General features: G+C 40.4%; 1 protein-coding gene across 50 annotated transcripts in view; it reads right to left on the bottom strand.

Annotated features, from left to right (window-relative positions):
- The window catches only part of ARPP21 (cAMP regulated phosphoprotein 21), a 156,669-nt gene that overhangs the window by 53,502 nt on the left and 77,369 nt on the right, over positions 1-25,798 (bottom strand). For 9 of the 50 annotated variants that reach the window (XM_004471135.4, XM_058290698.2, XM_012530090.4 and 6 more), the window contains 6 exons: positions 24,051-24,110; positions 20,584-20,816; positions 14,618-14,851; positions 7,287-7,468; positions 6,253-6,357; positions 5,099-5,398 (listed from right to left, as the gene is read on the bottom strand). In XM_004471135.4, coding sequence (XP_004471192.1) covers positions 5,099-5,398; positions 6,253-6,357; positions 7,287-7,468; positions 14,618-14,851; positions 20,584-20,816; positions 24,051-24,110 — 1,114 coding nt within the window. The remainder of the gene's footprint in view (positions 1-5,098; positions 5,399-6,252; positions 6,358-7,286; positions 7,469-14,617; positions 14,852-20,583; positions 20,817-24,050; positions 24,111-25,798) is intronic. The other 41 variants (XM_058290709.1, XM_058290707.1, XM_004471139.5 and 38 more) reach the window with 15 other exon arrangements.

A 25,798-nucleotide genomic window follows, 5' to 3' on the forward strand; every position in this document is an offset into this window, starting at 1 on the left:
CCTAAATATGATTCAGAGCTAAAATGCACCTTTTCAAGTGAGTTTTATTCACAAGTAAAGGAAGGAAACCCACTTGGAAAAAAATGCCTTGGACGTGGAACACTTTACCCTACTTCATGTTCACAGAAAATGCCATGAGACTCATAAGGGGACATAAATGAGAAATATGCTCCCTGGACAATATCCACAGATATTCAAAACTACGAAGGGTAATGCCTTTCCTTTGGAATATGGAGGTCTTAGTAAATATGAAATTATTCTCACTCTAAGGAAAAAAGAGCAAGTAACTTACACAACACTTATGGCAATGTAAGAGTAGAGTAAATTAGTTAAGAGTATGATCGTTAGCGTTGGATGGCTGAATTCAAATCAAGAACCCAACCCACTGGATGTCTGTAATGACACCACCAATACTTTTTTAGGTCCATGTCCCAAACGTCAAACGGTGAGAAAATTGTGCCTACCTTATGGATATGTTGAGAAGACATTGTGTGTATAGCCATTGTTGCTGATATTAGTGTTTTATGGCCATAAAAATATCAGTGTTGCTGATATTAGTGTTTTATGGCCATAAAAATATCAGTGATCATCAACTTTACTGTTATTCAAATAATAAGTCCCATTGTTTGTACAATGGACTTCACTTCTGAAACTGAAATAAATTAAAAATAGAGAAGACCTTGCCCTCAACTATAGGAGACAAATAAAATATTATGTAAACGGAGAATGTTTTAATTCAGTTCATCTGAATCTTTAAATGGCAAAACAGATACTCTTATAGACTGCTCTTAAAAATAAGGAAATACAAGTTTTTCAGCCATGATTCAAAGACATAATTCTGTTCTAAATGAGAATTGTTACAGATGTAGTTTTTATTCTTAAGCAGAACAAAGATTAAAGAGGAAAAAAAAATCACTCCTGTCCTAGAGTAATAGTTCCACTGCTTCTGAAGTCCAGTTGTGCCTATCAAATGCAGCTTTGCATTCCAGCTCTTGTCTATTGCCACAGCACGCGATCGGTGTTAGAAATTCTGTGAGTACTATCTTGGAAAAACACCTAATTTATGATGAACAATGGCTAAAATTTGATGTGAATCAGCCAGATGACTTGATAAGCATGTCTGTGTGGTATAAAATGAGATATGAGCAAGAACCTGGACTAGGAAGTACAATTAGAAGAAATCGTTCTTTTACTGATGCTTAAATATTTAGTGTTCCACTAGAAGAGGAGCCAGTAGGAGCCTAGTTCCACTAGGACTTCCTTTTAGAGGGGTCCTAAAAGGAAATACCACCTCATCCTGGGCTTTCCCATAAAGAAAAGTAGTGTGAAGGCATCATTTTAGGATAAGGTGGGAGCCATGTTAATCTGAGACCCTTAGTAATGGGTGACCAAGTGACCACTGCAAAGTGGTCCATAACTCCCTTGGGCTCTTTATGCAGCAATAGGCAAATGAAATATATAAAACCTCCACTGATATTTTTCAAGGATGATATTTTTGTGATATCTCGCAAATTCTATCCCAAAGAAGAATGTTACCTAATATTAAACATTTATATTAAGGCTGTTTTCTTATCACTCTTAATTATTTTCTATCCCCAGGCTTTTGTCCTACCATCGTTAAAGTGAAAAGATAGGCACCCCAGTCAACAGCCAACAGATATAACATATGCAGAATAAAATTACTAGGCATCAGGGAGCCATGGTTATCAGGCTGTTTTATTTTCTGATTTACTCATGTGAAATAGGAAACACCGTTTGCATATCAAAATTGCTGTTGAAACATATACAGCATATTTTCCTGCCTTAGGATAAAGTAGGAACAAAAGGTAAATTAGTCTTGGTGGATTTGTTCATTGTGCAATCCCCTAGAATCATTATGAATTAGAATTCTGATTATCTAACAATATGGATATTACAGGGTAAGAGACTGAATTTAGTTCAAAGCAAACAGGGGTCGGTACCTGGCAACTGATTTATAAATTATTATAGTATATGGTATGTGTAATTGTTTATAGTATAAGTAGTTTATAGTCGTATGCTCTTATCATTACTCTTTTCCTTTGTAAGGAAGTTTATAAAAATAAATGTACAAATAATTCTGGAATAATAATAGGTTTTCGTTGCATTCTGGCAAATTGCCATGCTATTAATGTTTACTGTCATTATACATCAGATGCATCCTAATATTGAGAATAGTAACAACTATCTGATTCATCCATCTGCCTTTTAGGAAGAATAGCATTTTGTTCCTTTGGGAAAGATTATGCCTTGATTAGATGTAAGCTGACAAATGTGTTATCCAAACCTTGACTCCCTTCCTGCATTCAATATAGGAAGCATGAAAATATCCGCAAGGGTGAGGAGTAGAGTTCAAACACTTGAAAATTTCTTGATGGGTAGCAATGATCTGGATATAAAGTACACTCCTTGTTTTAAAAAGGGAGAGAGTGAGTCTCCATTTTTAGGACTAAACTTTTACTGTTTTGATTTTCAGTTCCAGTTCCTGAGATGCATGCTAGAGGACTGCCCAAACAGAATCATCTTCATTTATTTACCCACTTTCTCCCATAGCCCCTTCGGTTCAGCACCTCTCAAAGGTACATCAGCCAGGACTTAGGAATTTTGGCCACCTACCATATGATACAAATGGGTCCCTGGCCCATCCTCATTCTCCCCCATAGAGGAGGGAAGCTGAGCTGGGCTAAGCGGAATCTCTTTAAGGATCAGTGCGAAAGGTCAGAAGGGAAAGGAGAGAAGGAAGAAAACAACCACCACACCATGGAGCCTAGAGTGATTACAACTGAAAGTGGGAGGATTGCATCCAGCATCCATGTGGAATCTGAGCCTCCTCTTGACATAGAGGTGCAATGGACATAACCAATCCAATGTCCACATAGAAGAGGTGGCATTGGATTGGGAAAAGTCTACATGGTGGCTGATGGGTATGGGGAAAGGCAGGAAGAGATGAGAGGTGGAGGCGTCTTTGGGACATGGAGCTGCCCTGGATGGTGCTTCAGGGGCAATCACCAGACATTGTAAATCCTCACAGGGCCCACTGGATGGAATGGGGGAGAGTATGGGCCATGATGTGGATCATTGACCATGAGGTGCAGAGGTGCCCAAAGATGTACTTACCAAATGCAATGTATGTGTCATGATGATGGGAACGAGTGTTGCTGGGGGGGCAGAGGTGGGGTGGGGGGGTGGGGTTGAATGGGACCTCATATATATATTCTTAATGTAATATTATTACAAAGTCAATAAAAAAAAATGAAAAAAAAAAAAGAGTAAGGGCAGCCCCCAAAGCAGGAAATGTATATTTTTAGCAAACTATACTAACATATAGAGAATCAAAAAGTGAGTGAATTAGGCAATGAAAGGACTTAATATAAGCTAGAAGAAACTATAAAAAATAAAATAAAACGAGTACTTCCCCACTTCCCTTGTCCAAATCCCTCTTTTCCCTGCCCAATTGTTTCTAGTTTTATCTTTCCAGTGGGCATTGAGAAAGCATAAATGACACGTCAGACAAAACTGATCTCAAGGATATTAAATGGACTCATTTCCTGCATAATTATAACATATTTCCAAATATCCACAGGTAGAATCTCAAATGAGTTCTTTTCATAGTTCAATAATAGACTTACCCGATTTTTAAATGTTTACTAAACTGAAAGTCACTTGGGATTATAGCCTATATCATTATCTATGATTCTTTAAAAAAAGAAATTTACAGATTCAGACTGATCTTGAGCTAGGAACATCAGTATGTTTGCTTGTCTCTCTCCTTTCCCCCCTTTTCTAATTTCAAATCAGTTAAAGAGGAAATGAAGGCATTTCTGTTGCAGACACACCAGGAATTCTAAATTGTCTTTACTTCTACAGTGCATTAATATTGAAATTTCTTCATCAGGAAAGGACATTTTTTTAACACTTCGATTAAATATTTTGTCAAGTCTTTTTGATGGCAGAAATGGGTAAGAACCCTTAAACGTTATTTAGGCTAAGTGAATGAAACTATTTTTTCAAATAATTAAATTTGAGGTGTTTAATTTTTTTAGTAAAATAATTCACATATTAATGAAGATCTTTACTCCGTAACTTAAAATCGTTTTTCACATCTACTTAAAGTCTATGAGCAAAAAGATATCATAGAGACGGCAACTGAAGATGAACTATTAAATCACTCCAAAGAAAATGAACAACTGAGTGAAAATCATTTCATGGTAGAGGGTTTTGTGTGGCTTGAAAAGAAAATAATTTATTCAAGATGAGAAGACAGCGAAACAAATGACACAACGGTGACACTGCACTTTAAACAGCTCGTCCAATGCAATACTTCATAATTAGGATGGAATTTGCTTTGGATATGTGTGCCTTGAAAATGGACCAGAAACTGCCTCTGTGCATTTTACATCTTGACAGTAATCACTTCCAATATTCTGCAAGAGATCCCCAGGGGAGCATGTGAGACGTTTGGTGGCGAACAGTAACACATAATCAGTCTTTGAGAAGACAGTAAAAATCAGTGATCTGTGATGTCTTACATGCTCAAGTCAATTAAATATGATTAATGGCTACCTCTGAGAGCATGCGTGAGCTCTGCCTCCCCCTAGGGAAAGCAAAGGACACTGGAGATCGGCTTACTTTCCTCCTTTATATTCATAGAGGAACTCCTGCCTGCAGCACCGATTAACTCCAGAAAATGCCTATGAATGGATAAGAAAGGAAAGAGCACAATTCCTGAGCTGCAGCCAGAGAAGACTGCAAGTCCCCTGGCTGCTGGCCTTTTCCTTCCCCAAGGGCATTCCTAGGCAGTCCAGTGAGCGGGTCATCACTGGAGGGAGCTCTAGCCTATGGGATCCGCATCAACGGCCTGGAAAATGGGATCCTCCCCTTAGGTTTACTTTCCGTGCTCCGGGGCTTTGCATGTGCTGCTGGACAGAAGCACAGATCAGGTTCTGGGAGCGGGACGATCAGCCTGAGCCGGAAGGGCCCTTCAGATTGTGGACCTGGCAAAGGCTGGCATGGAGAACGGAAGTCAGACTGGACCTCAGACCAGCTGTTGGGTCCCAGGGGTGGGGGAAGGCACGCCTACCTGTGCAGGTGGAGGCTGCTGCACAAATCCCTGTGGTGGGGGAGGGGGCTGGAGGACTTGCTGGGAGATGGGAGGTCCAGAGCCTGAGAAGCCCCCCGGAGGAAGCTGCTGGCCGGAAGAGGCGATGATAAAGCTGGGCTGTTGGGCTGGCTGTGGCAGGAGGGAGGACGGGTACACGGGACCCGACGGGGGCTCGGGGGTCTCCCCTGAGGACTGCCGGCTCAGGTTTATCTGGCTGAACTGAGTCGCCACGTCTTCTCTCTGCAAGCCAGAGGGATGCACGAAGTCAGCGAGATCGGCCTGGGAACGGGAGAGGCACATCGAGGCAGACACGGGTCGCATGTGCGTTCAGTTTGCCGAAAAGGAAAAGAAAGGTATTCTCAGGTCAGCACGTAAACCGGAAGAATCGGGTTTTAATCATCCCGAGGATTGGAACTGGTGGACGATTTGACCCAATTCTCCCCTTTCAAGGAAAGCTCGTCTTGTCTTTTCGCTGAGGGCTCGGGCCCCTCACGGTGGTATCTGGTGGCCCCCCTTTCTGAAGAGCCAGCTGGGCCTGCTGGCAGCCACAGAATCATGCTCACTGCCACCCACTGCTGCTGCAGAGAAACACGGAGCCAGGACTGGTGTCACCGGCAGGCCAGGTGGGATTTCACTGCCTACATTAGAGTATTTGTTCACTGGCCTGGCCTGAAACTTAGGGGCATTACCCACACTTGAAACTTTTACCCAGTATAACTAATTACATTTGAAAAGTGAAAGGGATTGGTACCTGGACACTATGGGAAGACGGACATCAGAAGCAGGGTGATAATGGCTACCCCAACACTGTTTGGAGATATTTCCTAAGTCCTCACATCAAATTCACCAGCCTCTCCCTTCCTGCCTTCTAACTCTGAAGGCATTCAAGTCCTGCTCAGCTGGTAATCTCTCACAAGGGACCTAGCCAACAGAAGTGCTAAATGGGCAACAGAAGACCGGAGGAAACCATCGTTTTGCAGAGACGGGCTGCACCGCCGGAGAATGACACGTGCACACAGCCCCTGCTTAGAGCACAGCGCACCTGCCGGGCGTCAGCCGACCCCGCACGAGAATGGAGGAAAGCCAGGGAATCTGCTCTCCCCGGGGAAAGTCACACACGTATAATACAGTACCACAGGGAAGTGCTGCGTTGGAGACACAGGCAGGAGATGCTGGGGAGGAAAAGAGACGGCTGGATATTGCACTGACTGGGAGGAAGCCTGCAGCCCCTGGACAGACTGGAGGAAAGAAAGAGCTCATCAGGTGACAGGTAACCACCAGCAGTTAAAACATTACAGGAAGGTTATCTGACCGGAAGCCTCCACTGCCCCTTACAGGTCGGTCCTCCTGGTTCAGTGCTCTCCAGAGACCAACTCAGAGCCCAGTTCCTGCAGCCCAGAGTCAGAGAGCCTTGAGGGAGGCTCATTTCCTTCATGTGAACACAAACTGGTGCTCGCTGCCAGGCTAAAGAGGGTTCCTTTGAGAGGCTGCTGTTCTATTTTTGATGGTGGTGTTGGTGCACAGATTTTCTGGGTCCAAACATATTGCCTAGTGACTAATATGTAAGAAAAACAATAAAAAGGAGGTTTGTTCTGACAGCCTACCCGGGCACTTGAGGACCCTGTGGACTTTCTCCACATGTAACTCCAAGGAGGGCAGCTCTGCATCTCTATAAGGGGTATGTGGACAACCGGGCCAGCCTTGGATGAACTGAGTTCTAGTCTTCCCATTGATAAAAAGCTCCATACTGACCCTCGGGCATGAGACTTGGTCTGGGATGGGAAGAGGGCGACCGAGATGAGGCACATGGTCTCCTGGCCTGGAGGGGATTATGATTCTAGGCTCCAAAACAGAGGTTTCTTTCTTGTGTAAAAGCAATATGAAGACCTAGAGAAAGCTGTCATTCATTCTTCTCTATACCACGCCTTCACCGGGCAAGTCACTGGATGAGACACTCATCCCCATCTGAACTTGAGGATTCGGATGAAACCCTGTCAAGCTGTACCCAGATATTCTAGGCTGCCAGGATTTCATTTCTGAGGCTCCAGTGTATGGGGGCAGACACCAATGAAAAACGCACCCTCTCCCTGCTGAACTTCCGCTCGGAGGACCATGCGGCTTTCATCTTTGGGTACTCCACCACCCTGGCTTCCAGCTGGCTCCTTACCTGAGGGACCAGTGCACCTGCCATTTGTGGCTGCTGGGGCTGGACTTGCTGCTGAGGCTGCGGAGAGGGCTGCTGCTGGGGCTGCTGCTGGGACTGCCCCACCAGCGCACTTGGCAGGGGCTGCTGACTGCTGGGTGGGTTGTATATTGCAGGTGTCCCATCGGGATTCACAAACGGCTGACCTGCAATGGAATCAGAGCTTGGTCTGGGCGAGCATCTCACTTTCTCCTTTGGCAGAAGGAACCACTCTGGTAGATACTCAGAAAGTAAAGGGGAGGGCAGTTGAAAGCCAAGATGCCAAAACCTTCACAAGGTGAAGAACACACCGTTGGTGACCCATCAGTTAAGCCGGGTAGCAAAGGAAAGCCCAGAACAATTTAAGGAGCTGCCAATAAATCCACAAACTTCTAGATTTACCAACCCTCAGTGGCAGTCGGTGGAGGAAGCCCGTGGAGAAACAAGCTTCACAAAGCCATATGTTTCCTTGCCCTGCACCTCACAGCCTCGGGTGAGAACATACACGGAAAGGTAATGGCTGTTTTCCATTGACCCAACTCTGGCTACATTTACAGGACATTCATTTCGCTTTCCACTAAGCCTTGTCCCCAATTCAGAAAATATCAGTTCCAAAAATGTGTATATTCCACAGAACACCCATTCAGTTGCTTGTCTAAAAAGACACAACCAGGGGAATACAGGGTTTTAGAATTTAAAGGCGATGCATAATAAGCTCAGTAGAGTCATGTTGAATTCATAAAGCTAATATGCATTAGTTTGACCTATGAAATAATGGCATCTTCACTCTTATTACTAGTAAGGAAAGTATTGCTTTATACTTGAGTTTTCTATAGTTACAAATCAGATCCTTTGAGTCTCATCTAGACTATGAAGATGCAAAGTCTTATCAACCTTTGTTTCAGAAGGGGAAATGAAGGCCCACTGGATAAAACATAGTAATAAGGAACAGAAAGGAGAGAGTGAAGGGCAGCAAACAAAATGGGAGGAAAAAAGGAGGGAGTGGAAGGAAAAGGAGAGAACAAACCAACTTTCAATGTGGCAGGCACCAATACAGGCCCCTACACTTAAGATCTCAGCTCTTCTGAAAACCCTATAATTATGTACTATCATTTCCACTTTACAAACAAGAAAACAAGGTCAAGGAAGTGAGATGTAATTAAGAATCACTAGGAAAAAACCAGAACAGGAATGAAAAGAAATCCCAGATGACAATGTTGTAGCAGCTGAATGTAAATTAAAACTTTCAACAGAAAGTCTGACCGAGAAAGTTTATTTTATTAGAGCGAGAAACAGGTACTTTTGTCAACAGAAAAAGAGGAATATTTGAAATCCCAAAGGAAGTGAAAATACTATACAAAAAACTAAAACATTGTGCAATTATGACCAAGCAACAGAATCTAAGAAAACAGCCTTTGCTTGACCTTGAAAATCGGAATATATTAATTTTTAAATTATATCTTTTCAGGGGATAACTCGCTCTCAAATTAAATACTATTTATAAAAGTATTATTGTAAAACAGAATGCTAACATTATAAATATTAATGATGTAAGGTTATGGTATTGTTGACAGATGTTGAGGGGAGACGTTTACTTGTCATTTTATATCCTCTATATGATTTATGTATTGTATCCATATGCTAGTACTACTGTTATACTAACAGTAAAATTCAGATGAAAATAGTGTTCTGGATTTAAGTATTCTCTTTTAACACAGTTTGAGGGATGAAGTCATGACTAACCAAGTGTCCAAAAGAAAGTAAATGTTCAGGATGAATTTCCAGAATGGGGAAGTGAGGGACTTGGAGAACTCACTCTTCCATAGAACAGTCAAGACACTGGCAAAGCAACTAACACTCAGCATTTCGGAAGCCTGGAACTTAATCACAGCCTCCAAATGAACTGAAAAACGATCTCTCTAAGAGAAACTACTGACTCTTGCTAAGACAACAGGGTCTGTGGCATCTTAACTGGAAGCGATGCCTCCCTCCCTCCCTAGCTCAGGCCACAGAGGAGACTGAACACTTCCAGAGGTCCATGGAAAGCCCCATTCCCTGAGCACAGTCGATATTTTACCTTAACTAGCAGATCCCTGTAAAATCTTCATTCCTATTTATAGTACATTCAAGACCAGGCAAAACTGACCAATGGCAATACAAGTCAGAATAGTGTTACATATGATGGGGTATGAGGAAAACTACTGGAGATGAGAAATGCCCTATATCCTGTTCTTGAGAAAGGCCCATGGATCTGTGCAGGTCATGCATGTCAGCTAACTAGAAACAAATTAAGAAAGTAAAGTGAGACAGGTTTGGGAGAAAATGCTGAGATTTGTAGTCGTATAAAACGTTTATAGAGAGCCATGGACTTGATTTCAGCTCAGCTGGGAAATGCAGTGGGAGGCAAGCATTCCCATTATTACCAAATTCTGAGCCAAATATATCTGTATGCATGCAGCAAGAAATCTCAAATGCTGCATATTCATTAATATACCTGCCAGAACTGAGGAAGTGCTAATAATGGAATTGTAACCAATGACAATGTACAGTGATGGAAAAGCCAATGTACCAGGAGTACATGCACAGAACAAGGCCAGAATCTAGTTTTTGTGTGTTTTTTTTAAATGTTGTTCTTACTCTAGGCACTTGTTTTCCTATCACTCATCTAATTTTAGCTACATTTTATTGTTTTTAATTCATTTCCTTTTTTTTAACTAACTTTCTACTGGATTCAAAATGGACAAACCATATTCCTTCCCCACTCCACCAACCACAACCAACAATTTGGGAAAGAATGAAAAAAATGCTACAGTTTTCAAAAAACCAAAGTCCATTAACACATTTAATCTCCTAGTCTTTAGTTCTTTCCAGGTTTTTTCTTGGATTTTAGAAAGGCAAGGGAAATTTTGGTTTGCCAAATATTAAAAAAAACAAAAAACAAAAACTACAGTAGCAAATACACATCTCCATCTGAAATAATTTCAAAATCAGCTTCACTCTGTGCATGCTCTTTCTCTCTTCCACATACACACACAATGGAAAGCAGAAAGAAAAGGATTTTTACTATGTTATTCTGTTACTTTCAATTGACCCCAATGAGCCACAAGGAGTGGGAAAAACTAGCTATAATTAGGGTGAAAAATACAACCCCAAAATATTCAGGTGCCCTTTTCGATAAATTCTCAATTCTCTATATGAAACATGATTAATGCACTGTCAACTAGAAGAAAGAGATGTTTCCAAATAATTGCCTATGAAAAGCGCGAAGAATTCAATTAAGCAGAGAGAGATGGCAAGAGCTTCTGGAAAGAGAAGAGAATATGCAAGACTGATTTTATGCTTACCAAGGAGAGGTGGTGAGAATGAACTGAGGAAAATGAAAGAAGTAAGACAGATGCCAGGGAAAAGAACAAAAACAGTTTCCTGAGAGACCTAGGACAGTGACTATTGGTTTCCAAGTCAGGGAAGGACTGCCTCCTCTATGTTCTGTGATTTCCACCAATCCAGATGCAATTACAGCTGAGTACAAGCAATTAGTTTGAATGACAGCTGCTGAGCTCCGAAGGGAAAAGAAAAGATTGGCTGGCCTTAGGCTTATTCAGCCTGGAAGAAGTTTTTGTGTCAGAAACGGCACCAGCTCTCCCAGCAGGCCCTGGCATGTGTGTTGGCAGAAGCAAAGAGTGTGATGACAGAGGTAAGCCAGGGAAGAGAAAAGTATCAAGGGCACAGTATTTATTCCTGAAAGGCTTATTTAAAATGAGAGAAAAGGGGGCTGGTAGAAAGAGGTTTTCCTCTCCCAGTCCTTAGAAGGTGATATTCAAATTATAAGGAAGCTACTGATGATGGGTTAGCTCAGGCATTGCAAAGAAATGTTTATAGACAAAACACAAAAATTCCATCGAACATTTAAGGAAATGGTGAACGCACTGGATAAGTAGATGATAGAAGTGCTGTTAAAATAGTATAGCATTAGGGAAGCCCATCAAGAACATTTGAAAGAGACCAGCCCTGGCAGGCTGCTCAGATTGAGGTTCCTGCAGATGCCAAATACTTACATTACACACTCATGAATTTGCCCTAGATGAAGGCAAAGCGAAAACGGCAACACAACATATCCGGGCAACATTAATGCGTTCATAAGGGACACCAATGCCTGTTGGCATCACAGGATAGCACGGGGTTGAAAGACAGTAGCTCAACAGAAATGAGCTTTCTTCTGAAAAGGGAGCTGGGCTTCAGAGAGCCCCAGGAAGATCAAACCCAAAAGTCCATACTTGCCTTGCCTCTGTGGCAACTCACTCAAGCAGGTGCCTCAGAAGCAGAGTAAGAGCGGGCAAGATGGTTGAGCAGCGCAAACGGACCAGCTGAGAGTTAAATCTGAGGTTGGACAAAATCAACAGTTGTGGTTGTGTTTGGGAGCTGCAAGAGTATATGTGGGCCAAATATGTTGTACTTAGTAAGGCACAAGTCACTTGTGCTGACGAAGGAAATTCTGTCCTCTCATTTAGTAGGTACATGACTGGCAGTTCCCTTAGCGTTTTGAAATCATTGCTTGTCTTATTCTTGCTTATGAAAGATATTACATCAATTGTAGTTTTTTACATGAGCCATACGCTCAAAAATATGGCATCAGGTTAAAACCAAACAAAACCAACAAAACACTACTCTACTAGCCAAACCAGTATTAATAATGTATAGTAGATGTTATATCAATAATTATCCAATGTAGTTACTAGGCTCCTGCAGAGTGACAAAAACTTTGTTATCCACTCTGGGGTAACGAATAACAACAACAACAAATATGGCCCTTCCCCACAAACAGCTGTTAAATGTGCTGGTAACAGGAAATACACTTATGGAAGAGCAATTTACACGGAAGCAAAGTACTCCTATGTTCTTCGTTCCTAACACCAAACCATTTCTGCCATGTACCTGGCAGAAGGGTATTTAAGAAAATGTAAGGGGTATAGATTCCAGGAATTCACAGCAGAAAGAAAAAGGGTGAGTACCAGCCCAAAAGATGAAATTTCCCATTGCAACAGAAGTCATATAAGAGATATAAAGATTGATAGCAAAATAGATATACACACACATACATAAACATCACAGATACGTACATATATGCTTAATTACATTGATGTGTATATATACTCAATTACAAAAACAAATACATGTTCATTTAATCCAATGTGAATATAATAATTCACCTTATCTTCCACCACTCAACAACAGTATACAATATATTAAAACTCTTTCTTGTCTAGGGAAATTTTACTGCCTGTCACTTTTCAGATCAGAGAAATGGGCATGGAGAAGTTGTTCAATAGAATTATTAGATTATTTTCCTTAGTTGGGATCCCTTTTCAAAGAAGATATTTTTATAATGACTTTAAATGACGCAGTTCAATGAATAAGAATGAGGATGTGGCTTAAGACAGCACTTTATTTCTTTTTCTAGAAGCAAGATTATAGATCATAATATACACATTCACATGCACAGTTATGCTATCATTAAAAGTAATATTCCTCTATTATACTCTAAAAATATTCTGTTGAGCATTTTTGAAACACTGCAATTTTGCTAACACACTGCTCAAAACCATCGCTCATTTTTCTGTAAATCTACAACTTCTCTAATTTTAAAAAAACAATCAGAAAGCAGATGCTTAGTGTGTGCTCTTGTCTGCAAGCCCTCTTCCATCTCAATTAAAAGTGAAAGAACTTTTCAAAAAGTAAAAAATTTAAGCCAACAGTTAGTTCCTATTTTGATCAGTGCCCAGAGTAATGAATATGGTCCTGGCCGTCTATTCATTTCCTTTATGGCATTTACACACATCCAAATAAAATAAAATTAAAAAAAGAACCGATTCAATATTTTCCTTAGAAGAATCTAATCTGAAGCTTTCAAATGGTTTTCAATAAAAGGATTATGCCTTCTTTTCCCCTCAAGCTCATGACAATTTCAGAATGTCTCAATCAAATACCAGGCCTTGAGAATGTGCCATATGTTTTCAGGAAAATGTGGCAATTATTCAAGGAACTATTTTACTATCGTTTGGATGTTTCTCTGGATTTCCTAGTTACTAGTAGCATTATGGATGTGGGAAGACTGAGTCAGATCGCGTTTATGAGATTCTCATGCAGCTTTACATTTTCAAGCATAGAAAGTTGAAGGAATACACTGGAAGGATCTAAACCAAACCTCAGAAGTACTGGGACCCAATTCCATGTTCTTCCCCAATCACTAAGATGGACAGGCCTCTTAAGAAGAGACCAGTTAATATCAAGCCTTTGAAACCAGTGTTTCTCAACCTCAGCACTCCTGCTATTTGGGCTGCAGGGAATTTAGCACATCTCTGGCCTCTGCCTGCTAGATGACAGCAGCACCCCTCCCTCTCCAGACCTGATAAACAAACATGACTCTATATACTACTCAATGGCCTTTGGGGTTGAAGAGACCCATCCCCAGTGGAGAAGTTTTCCCTAGGAAGGAGATGTTCTCCAGTCTATTTGCTGATGTTAGGCTCTATGCTCTGGATCCTTGGAATCAGTGTGGAAGTTAATTGATCCACTAGAGCAATTAAAAAACAAGTAACTAATGGCTATTTGTTATTGCAGAAACCATAGTAATGGGGTAATTAATTTTCCAAACCTGGCCAAAGCTAGTCTAAACCTAAAATCCCTAAGAATTTGTCCTCTGTATCCTCTTCCCCACTGCTATTCCCTCTTCTTCAGTAGGCGTTGCATGATGTGCTAAGACAAGAAAGTTGTTTCTGTAGTTAAGAATCCACCATGTGTTCCAACTGATACCTCAAATTCCTGAAATCTCTTTGGATACAAAAATACTTCTGCCCCAATGCAAGCTAACCAGGGGTTTATTCTGGGAAAGACAGCATCTTAATTAATTCAGTCCAGTTCATCACACTGTGGACTCTGATTTCAGCTCATGGGAAGACATAATAGACAGTATGGACAGGGAAGAAAGGACAGAGAGGAAAGTGTAAGTTTCTGGGAAATTGCTCTATCAGTAACTATATCCTTATCTGTATGGGAATGGGTAGGGGTATGGGAATGGGTATAGACAGACATAGCTATAGATGTAGATGATACAGATAGACCCAGAGATAAAAGACAGAGATATACAGATACAGATATATAGACTTAGATATTTGCTCTTCCCTTCACCACATTTCATGCAGCAAACAAGCTCTCCTGCTCTTGCATTTTCAGGAATCTCACTGGCAAATTCAACACATCAAACATAAGGACCAACCTCCGAGCTCGTGTGCCTGTCAAAGCAGCTGTAGTAAACTAACCTGTGTGTGGATTAAGAAGGATGCTTCCGGGCGGGATGCCTGTTGGCGCTTCAAATGGGAGGAGGATGTAGCTGGTGCTGCTGGGAGCGACCTGGCCCCCCATTCCGTTCTCTGGATAGGGCACACAGCCTGAAGAGCTGACTGCCACGCCTGAGACCAGGGATGCGCTCTGGAGAGGTGGATGGGTGCGGGACAGCGATCCAGAGGAGCCTGCGCTGCTGGAAGACTCCGAACCTGCCACAGATGCAGATTGACAAATCGTTCAACACAAAGAGGAGGAGAGAAAGCACGGCGCTAAGTCTAAAAGCTTACTTTCACCCAATTCATTGTTGAAAGCCTTGAGGTGTATGCTGTAGGATGAGATTAACTAATGCGCTCTCCCACACTTCGGGCTCACGCTTTATTGAAACCTTTACTACGTATTTTTCAGATGTGTCAATTTTCTAGGGGAAAAAAAAAGGGATTAAGGTGGATGCTCTCTCTTTCAGCCTTCTCATGTGCCACTAGGTTGATAAATTGGAAATAGTACCCTAAGGCTCTGAACTCAGTGAATGAACACTCCCAACTCCCCAAGTAATCAATGTCATAGAAATGTCTTACTGACCTGGAATGGTGAGAATAAAATGGCTGAGAGCGTGACTAAAGAGCTTTCAGTCTAAGAAGGAGACTTGTGAGGTGGTGATCAAGCACATAGTTTTCTAAAGTACTGGTTCTCCAACACCCATAAAGCTGAGTTTTGAGGGGGCATGCTCAGAAACAATCTTTTCCCCTAGATGTTAGAAGAACTGGATCATTCCTACCAGAAGCATAGCATACGTGAGTGAAAAAAAAACTTCAAAATCAAAAGCGAATCTCTTCCAAGGAGTGCTGTTGGTTGAAAATGTTTACAGGACTGAAAGTCAGGGAGATAAAGCCTCAATCAGGATTCGACTCTTTCAACTTTCTGACCAGGGACAACTTTAGTTCATTGAGTATTAGCTCCCTTTTGCGAAATGGTGAAATAACATTGACTTTAGAAAGTAAGGACTTTTAAAAAGAGGACTTAAGGAATCAGGTAAAGGGACTAGCACATACTACATGACAAAACGATGATGGGTAAAGTGCTTAAGATACAGTACTGTATTTTCCTTACTTGCAGAACTCATATTCATATGGTCAAGAGGTGGGCCTAGGAGGGCTTGATCCTAGATAATGAGCAAGCATTTTTCAGATGACACAGGAGAGTAAAAGCATAGGGATGTGAGTGGGCTGTTGACTTCTCCAACACATAGGCTAGTTCAGGATATTCCACCTAAATGGCTCAGAATGCTGACTGGGCTTTGAAGAAGGTTGGGGAGGAAATAAAGGGTTGTTAAAGGAAAATGGAAAATGATTCCCCTGCTCAGGGGAGTTTTGAGACCATGTTGCTGACATTATGAATCTGAAATCACGGCCCCAATGCAAATTGTACTGTTTGTTTTTGGACATGTTGTGTATAATTTGATGCCACAAGTCCAAGTGTGGCACCAGTATGGTCAACAACTGGTTGTAGACGGTGAAAATACAACAATACACCTGCCCCCAGACATCTTATAACATGCAAGAAATGCTTCAGCTCATCTCCATTCAGAGGGGTTAGACAGTGAGAAAGAGATGGGGCTAACTGGACATATCCTAACTCTGACTTGAGGTGTGAGCTAGGGCTGGCAAGGTGTATGTTAGGAAGACGGGGGGATCATACATACACTGAAGTGCCACAGTCAAAACCAAAGAGTGATTCATCTTTAGGCAGATGGCCATTTATCATGGATTTGCAACATCATTCCCTTCTATCAGATATAAAAAAAAAAATACTAGTGTAATCAGAGCAAAGAAACAATGCAAAACATTTGATTCCGCAGGTTAAAGGAAGGAAGGAAACATAATTTGGCTTAAATTCTCAACACTTGCAACGAGGGAGATGTGAAACCTCCTGGGTAGTGGCTTAGCAATCAGTGGCTTAATAACTGGTCTTTCTAACCAGGTGGCTGACTTACGGCCAGCCTGCAAACATCAATAACCTAGAATCATGTAGAGTAATATTCTGCACATAGCCAGTATTACTGAACTACTTGATCAAAAATGAATGCTAGCAATCATTATAAACAGCATTCAAAGTACTTAAAGTTTTTAAAAAATTAAAATTGATATTTGAGAACTTTATGATGTATGAGTTAAAAGTGCCCTAGTTTCCTTTTCCTCAGGGACTTAATAAGAATGGCAAATATAGTTTTCTTTTAAAAAATACATCTGACAGAGACTGTGCTAATCACACTATACAGATTATCCGATCCAGTTTTCACAGCAACGTCATTTTGAAGATGAGAACTCATGCTCAGAGATATTACATCCATTTCCCAAGCTCACTCAGTGTTGTGGAGTTCAAATCCAGGCAAGATACTCCAAGGGTCACTCTCCAAGCGTGCGGGTCATATGTTTACCCTAGTGATTTTCACATGAGGACTGGGAGGGGCAGGGACCCTAACCAGGCTTAAGGTCAAGTGCTAGGAGGTGCTGAGCAGAGGTCAGATGCTGCCCACAGTGGGATGCTCAGAAGCTGAACCTGGACCCTCAAGAGCAGTTGAGGGGAGGGCAGGAAGAAGATTCTGAGTGGCTGGGTGAATGATTCTGATGAACTGAAGAGAGGAATAAAGACAAAAAGGGAGGGGTGGGCAAAATGGGAAAAGATTGGAAAAGAGGTCACAAGGCAAAGCAAAAGGGGAGGGGCAGGAGAGAAAGGATAGGGCCAGATTCCCTTGGACTAGGTGAGCTCTTCACCTGGAGTTTGCTTCTAGCTCTGCCACTTACTAACTCTGCCGCCTTTGGGAAGTGATGATATTTTCACCCTCAATATACGTCTTGGTAAAATAAAGGCACCTGACTAAATGGTGAGTAAGGCCCCTGTCACCATATTTGTTCTTGAATTAATAATTCAGGAAAACATTTTCAGAATCAGGACTCAGTGGAATAAACGAATGCGTTCAAAACTTCAAGGAGGAAGACAACACCAGTAGCACAGTTGTGAGAGTAAAGAAGTGGTGGGAAGATGGGGTGCTCCAAAAATACCCCACGGTGTAGACATGGAAGATAATACCAAAAACAACATTGTATCCAGAAAACAAAATGCTACGGCACCCAAAACTATTAAATGGAACCAAAGAAGGTCATATTTCTCTAGAGCAATTGTTTTCAAAGTGTGGTCTCCAGACCAGCAGCTCCAGCCTCCCTTGGAAACTTATCAGGAATGCACATTCTCAGGCCCCACCCAGACACAGTGAATCAGCAACTCTGAGGGTGGCATCCAGTGATCTGCGCTTTAATAAGCTTCAGGTGAATCTGATGCTGGCTAAAGTCGAGAAACTCTGCCCTGGAGATCAAAAGGGAGGGAAAATAGTAAAAAGCAGGTCATTTGGACAGTATGGGAAGAAATAGATGTGGTACTCTTATTTCTCAACCACAGTGGCACTAGCACGAAGTAGCTGAGGATGCAGGAGAAGCACCTTCCGAGGGCTTTTCACCAGGATGATACAGTGGCAGCCTCTCCTTAAGTGTGTGCTTGGTATCTCTGAGGTGACAATTACTGAACTCAGTGCTTGGGAGAAAGAGGAAGGCACAGGGTAGCCTCAAAAGAAAGTGCATGCACACTCAGACTTCAGGAAGATGCTTTGACCAAAATGTAGGAAAGCTGTTTCTAACATGGAAAAGAGTCTCATTACTATCGATTTAAAGAAGAACCTATGTAATCAAAGGAGGAGTAACTTAAATGTCACAATTCCAGACTTGGTTTTTGAAAGGTCAAAAAAAAAAAAAAAGTTTGCAATTCCACTGTGAACAATGAGGTGAAAAAAATGGAAAACTTGTGCTGTTCTGATGCCCTATGACAGCAAACTGACAGCTTTGCTTCACAAAAGCTTCCTGGGAAATTGTAAGTTTGTTTTGACATCCTATCTTCATCTCCTTTAATTTTTTTTTCTTCCTTTCCATACCTGTACCTTGACAAGCTTTCAAATGAAGAGTTAGATTAAAAGGGGGAAAATATGTGAAGCTCTTACAATTTCTAATCATTCTTCAGAGAACATGGCATTTTAGCATTCTTGAAGTGTTTTAAGTATTTCCCAAAGAGGTTTGCTTTGGGAGTGATTGGGGGCTGGCTGCATGGAGAACGATGATTAATTTAAAAATCTTAAGAGCTCTTTTGGCACGTTGGAATTTTTAAGTGCACCATTTAAGGTACTTGGTTTCAGCATTTTAAGGGGATTTAAAACTATTTAACCTTTCTTAGTTTATAGCAGCTCAAGTGTACCACAGTGTATTTTCTTGACTTCAGTTGTAGCAACAGTAGGATAGGAGAGCAATTCATTAGAGTAAGAAATCAAGAATCCACCAACTGGTGAAAAAAGATTACAGGAAAGTAGGGTAAGCCTGCCTGAATCTTTCCAAGAAGCTATTGTGTGTGTGTGTGTGTGTGTGTGTGTGTGTGTGTGTGTGTATAGAATAATGGCTCTGACAAAATACTATTTCCTGACTATGTAGGAAAACATAAAATAAATTTTTAGGAATCATTTGCTAACAATATAATCATGTTAAACCATCAGCACAAGAAGTTCAGATTTTTCACAGTCTCCCCTAGAATGAGCCTGGGGCTTGGTTGGGAAAGTGTTCAGGATCAGAGCCTATGGCTGAAATCAGACTGGTGTCTTCTATTCAGAACCCCAAACTCTGGCCTGGCCTTCACTTCCCTGTTCTCCACACCTGCACCCCACGAACATACCCATTCCCCATGAAGACACCCACTAGGCCAGTTGGCACCCAGGTGGGGTCACTGAATCACAGCTCTCAACTCCCACCCTAGTTGAGAGTCATGGGCTCCAGTCTTCATGAAGCAGAAACACAGCCAAGACAAAACAAAAACCATGACCTAAACCATAAAGTTTAACTCATGGAGTGCTACGGTCACCTTTGTGGGATTTTCTGAGGCATTTTAATGGCAAACATTTGAAATAATTTGAAGACAATGCTGAGGGATTCTTGGGAGCCCAATGGGCAAGGAATGGTAGACCAGGAGGGGTCTTTTGCAGGCTTGTATGCATCCTGCGTGCCATGTGTCAGGAGGGTTGTTTTGCATTGATGGTTCTGTTAAGTCTCTCATCATCACTCACCTCCCAAAGACTTTCCATGCAAATCTGAACTACCTACTTCAAGACATAGCTATTCACTTAGAAGAAAAATAACAGCAAAAATAAAGATGCACTTGGAATCTCTAAACCTCTCTAAGGCTCACTTTCCTCATCTGCAAAGCAGGGAAGAAAACATTAAAGGACAATAGTGAAAATAAAAGAAATAGTTTTTCAAGGGCTTATAATTTGCTGGGCATTCTTTGAATTGCTTTAGCTGTATTAACTCATTTAATCTTCACAATAACCCCATAATATTGGTACTTTTACTCTTTCCACGTCTTAGATTAGGAAACCAAACCAAGGCACAAATAGGTTCAATAACTTGCCCTGGATCATACTAACAGCATGCCAAAGCAGGAGTCCAAGCTGTTAATATTACACTTACCTTACAGTGAGGTTTTAAGAGATTAAATCATACTATTAAAAATAATAACTAGCATTTGCCAAATAGCTGCCATGTGCTGGATGTCATGGTAATCACTTTTATAGAAACGATCTAATTTAAATTCACAATAGACTGTTGAGGTGGAAGGGAGTAATATTCTACTATTACCTATATTTTATAGATAAGGATTAGAGAGGTTAATAAATTGATCTACACAGGCAGCTAGCAAGTGACAGCAGTGGAATTTTAATCCCACCTTTGAGTTCCCGTTTATTAATTTATTACCACCCTGATCACTACTCAACTGAAGTCAGAGGGAACTCTGACCCTATGACTTTGGTAGAATCCAGAAAATGCCACAAGACACAAACCCATTCAGTACTAGCTACCTGCTTTGGACAGCTTCCCGGTGCTCCTGCTACTGGACGTGCTGTCACCTCTGGTCAGCACCGTGATGCCCCCAAAACTCGCTGTCTTGGTCATGGTGGGCTTCAGGTTGCGGTTGGAACTGTCAGAGTCTGTGCTGCTCCAGGCCCTTTGGTGGTCGGACCACTTGAGTTCATTCTCCGAGCTGCTCTGTCGACTCCCAGATGTTCTCCCCGAGCTGTCTCTGTTGCCTCTGGAGCAGACCCAGCAGAAAGAGGCACAGGGACAGTGTTACGTTGCCTGAACGGTGCAGGCTCAGAGCAGGGCCTTTCTTGGAAGAGTCGTCTACACAGGACCCTTCTTGTTGACCCTTTCCCTTAAGCTCGTTGCCTCACACGAATGCCACAAATACCTCAGTGATGTACAGACAGATAATGCATCACACATGACCCACATGTTACAAACAGAAAGGCCAAACTAGGAATGTCCCATGACGCCTCTGCCGGTGAAGGAGAAACAACTAGAAAAGCATGCTGTAAAATATAACTGTGAGCTTCTCTTAGGAGGAGAAGAGGAAGATAAGTTTTCCTGACCCAAATCAACTATGAATGAATGTTGGGAATAATTATGATCTTGATTGCTCCTAAATACAACTCCCACTGAAGGATTTTGCGCTCCCTTCAGCATTCAATAATTGGGCCATGGAAAAATGCACATAGCCCCAAAGAAGCTACTTATCAATTAATTTTCCACCTTCATGTGCATAGGTGACCTGGGATGATTAGACTTGTCTGAATATATTTCCTCCCCTTCAAATTTGCCAAGGTTTTTGGCAGACAGCACAGAAATCACAGAAATTACCCTGTTAACTTATGGTGAGATTTTTATCCAGTGAGTTTAACCTTCATGGGCAGAGGAAAGAGTTCTTTAATCTTTTTCATGTAGAAAAGCTTGTGAAAATAACAACAGTGGAAACACTCTACTGACATGGAACTTTCTAAGGGGATCAATGGAAATACAAAAAAGCTCTGTAGGTGAAAGAACAGGTTTGTTCAAAATTTGAACATAAAGAGCATGACTATATTGCAAGAGACCCAATAGCCAAAAGTGAATTTTGAAGAGCATCTCAAAGGATTGTGCAAAATTGCACACATTTTATTAAGCAAGTTGATGAAATTTGCATTTTCATTGGTTTCCAATCTGCTTAAAGAGTAGCTTCATTAATGTTTTCAATTTTTTCTGCAGATGGAAATAATGCATCATTAAAATACCCTAAGATTCTCATGGGCTATGGATATGAGAAGGGGACATAAATCATGGGCAGTAGAAATAATCCCTAATTTCATGTCATTATGCAATGTGATTTTTCAAGTCATGATAAAATCTCACAGACATAAGCAGTAGCTTTGTTAATAAATTCATTTTAAACAAATGAGGGACTGTTGAGATTCTAGAAGTAAGCATTTCTCATAGAAACACTCACCAGCAAAATGGTACAGAAGGTACACAGAAAATTCTGGGTTTTGCTTCAATTTTACTTACTAAAATTTTTCTTTCATTTCATGAAAATTTAAGAAGGTAAGTGGATCCAGAAGGCAAAAATGAAATAGCTAATCTGTGACAGGAACTTTGTAAGATGAGGGGGAAATGTGGAATAGAAAATTCACAAAACAGAAAGCACTTTCAGGGGGAACATGGGATGAAAATAACCGGTTCCCTGCCAGCCTCCATCAATGTTTTCTTTCAAAAATTCTCCCTGTTCTCAGTACCTGAAGAATGGCTGGGTTTAGGAGCAATGACCACATAGAAAGGACCGGAGTGCTGTTAGAAAATACCAGAAACCCACTAGTGACCAGTTAACTTTAGCTCTTGAATGTTTTGAAATTAAAAAAAGCCATGGGAAGTGGAGTGGAGAAAGAATAACGACCTCCATTCCAAATTGTTTCTCTTTTAATCTCCACACTCAACTTCATTATTCTCCCATATAACCGGTTACTGAACTGATGTTTGACAAAGCCTGGTCCTTCAAGATGGATTTCATTATATATTAGCAAGCATGCATGCACCTGGAATTTGATATAATGTCATTTACAGGTAATGTAGAATATATATTTTTTAATGTGGGGTGCTACTTCAGCATGATGCATCAGAAGGGAATTAACATATGGGGTGATTCCTTTTTCCCATCACTATTTTTGCTACAAATACCACCTTCTTCATAAACTATCTGCTCTTGGAGAAATCCAGTCTTCCCTTAAATACCAGTGTGGATGAGCTTCTCTCCGAAAAGAAGGTGGTCACCGCTATTCTTAGCTGCAATACACATATATTTTGAATTGTTTTTACAATTGGGTTGATGGTTTTATGCTAAGTCATCTTCCTGAGTTTTTGTGCTTGGTGATTCTGCTGAAAGGTAGCATCTATATTTGGGATGACTGAACTGAGTGGATGGTGTCTATGGCTATGGGGCAGATTTGGGATGCTCTAAAACTAGTTGACCTCTAAGGGACAAGAACCCATGTTTCATCTATATTAACCTATACAAATCTCTTCAGATCAGGGAAGGTATTAGACTATATGGTTCAACCTCAAAAGAAGTTAAAAAAAAATTCTGTTTGGTTTTACCAAAGTGTAAGAGGATATATGACTCAAACTTTGCTCTAATGATGAAGTCATTTTTTTATGGCAAATAAACTTTCTAAGTACACAATCCATCTAATTTTCTTGACCTTTTTTTTCTTCTAAGTGAGCATGAATTTGTCTCATCTTTCCTATAACAGATGAAATCTATTATTCATAAATGCACCAACAAATTAAATAAATATATTGGATACAGAGTATATTTGTAGCCCTTATCCCTATGATGGAAAGAGTAAATAATGAGAAAATGGATTTGGTTCTTCTGGCTTCATAGAGCTTTCAGGCTAGTAGAGAATTTTAAAAAATTGTAAACCTGTCCCTTTATCTGATACAGACCTTGATTTAAGAAGTTCATTATAATTGGAAGCAATCTTATATCTTCCTTTAGGAACAAAATTTGTATTTAAAACATACACACACACACACTGCATGGACTATTATGCTGTGTAGTACTGGGCTTAAAAATCAACTACCCAAATAGAGTTATCATTGACTTATTTTCCAGTGCTGGGAACATATAAAAAATTGCAACCTGTCGGAGAAATTTCAACTCAGTGGCGTTCACCAGAGTTGATTCTGTTAATGGTAAATCACTGTGCTACCAAAGGTAGCCCTTAAGAAAAAGCGAAAAATCAGAGCGGGGGAATCCTAAGGGATTATATAAAAAGGGCTGGCTTTCTAATTCTAGTGACTTCCACACCAGCCATGTAACAGGTTTTACAAAGAGATTGCCAAACATATTTAATTTCATGAACAGAAATGCTTTTTACACTAATACACTTATATTTAACATTTATTCTGCCACATAATCTGAAAACACAGTTTTTAAAAAGTAAACCATACCAACCGAAAGAGCTGTCTTTTCTTATAGGTCTCATTGCATATGTTATTGTCTTCCAAGAGCCTACTGGAAATGAAAAACATGATTTTTATCACGTAAAGGCTAAGAGTACAACTACCTATGTTAAATGGATGTGTGCTCTCCTCAAGCACATCTTTCTTGAAGAGTAAGCCCATACACTGTCTTTTACTTGTAGAAGGTTGAATTTTACCAAAGTAAATAAAGGATTTTCCCTACCCCAGGATTAATAGCCCTACTTTAGGATTAAGGCATGGATGCTAGCTAGGTGGGAAAGGAGGGTGGATAAAATAAAGGGAAGAAAAGAGGATAAAAGAAATTGATACAGATATAATTGACATTTAATTTCTTAATTGTTCTTTTTTTTCTACAGGTAATAACAAAGTTGTTTTTCTTTTTTTAATTTCTTGGAAACATTAACATACCAGAAGCAAGTATTTAAAAACATACCTGTTTTTGGAGGAGAGCCAGTCAATTAGATTTTTGCTTTTGGGGATTAGCAAGAGTCCATATATGCAATGCATATATGTGACCAATAAATATATTATTGTACATAATACAATTTGAATATGAGGAACACTTAAGTATCTTAGCAATCATTTTATATAAAATCCAAGTAAATAGAAAAGACTGGGGAATAAGGAAGGGAAAGCGACTGCCCAGAAGACAAGAGAATAAGACTTCCCACATAATTAAGTTGTAAATGCTTGCTTAATCTTTTTTGGTAAGATGTAGAATTTTGGAATGTCTCAGAGTCATCCCCAAGATGCCAGTGCTAACGGATTCCTAGTTTGGTTATAAATAGAGAATAATTATCTGAATGTTTATGGATTCCCAGGCCAATCTTGAGAGTTGGTTTTGAATCCTTCATATGGAGTTGTTTTCTAATTTTGATACTTTTTCTAAAAGAAGCATGAAAAAGAGTTTACTTAATGGCAGGGGTTAGTTACTTGAAGATTTCCAACTGCTGATAGGAATGATTTCAATTTTTTTTTAACCGATCATCTCTGAAAGCCCAGTTTAAATTTCTCTAAGGACTGGCACGTAATCAAACAGCCACTATTTTAATCAGTTTCACAGGAGCACTCATTAAGTTGACACGTGAAATAAAATTAACCACCATTTTTGTATGGAATACTACCTTTCCACTCAAAGTTGTGCATTTTGATGCATCTTAAATATGATTAGTACAGTTAATGTGGAATTCCGTAATTTCCCCTGAAAATCTGTGGTTATATTAATGGAGCATTTGAATATCTATGTCAGTTTAGAACCATTTTTTAAAAAGTTATAATGTTAAGCTTGATGACCTCATGCTCCTCTGCTCAAGACTTTGTAAAAATGCTATAAACTCTCCACATGACAAGACCACACACCCCCCACTAATTCCTTAGCTAGATACACTGCCAAATCCACACCAGTTTAGATAAGATTTCCAAGTTACGCTTTTATGAAGATTCATGAACTGTTTAGAATGATAAATTTTAAGACAGTAGTACTCAAACTATCATTTATATAGCCATATATAATGAGGGGGATAAGAAGTGGCTGATAATATTAGATATGCAGGGGCTTTTAGTAGCCTACTCTATAAGCCAATGAAACTGCAAGTTCCTGTGTGGTCTCAGCATTTATACTTTGTAAAACCTGGTAAAGGTAATAAGAATTACACCTTTGAAGGTATAGTTCTCAACCAGAAATTGAGACCTTACATACATAAGAAAAATGTTTAAACC

Source organism: Dasypus novemcinctus, chromosome 31 (assembly GCF_030445035.2).
Source record: "Dasypus novemcinctus isolate mDasNov1 chromosome 31, mDasNov1.1.hap2, whole genome shotgun sequence".
NCBI classification, from domain to species: domain Eukaryota; kingdom Metazoa; phylum Chordata; class Mammalia; order Cingulata; family Dasypodidae; genus Dasypus; species Dasypus novemcinctus.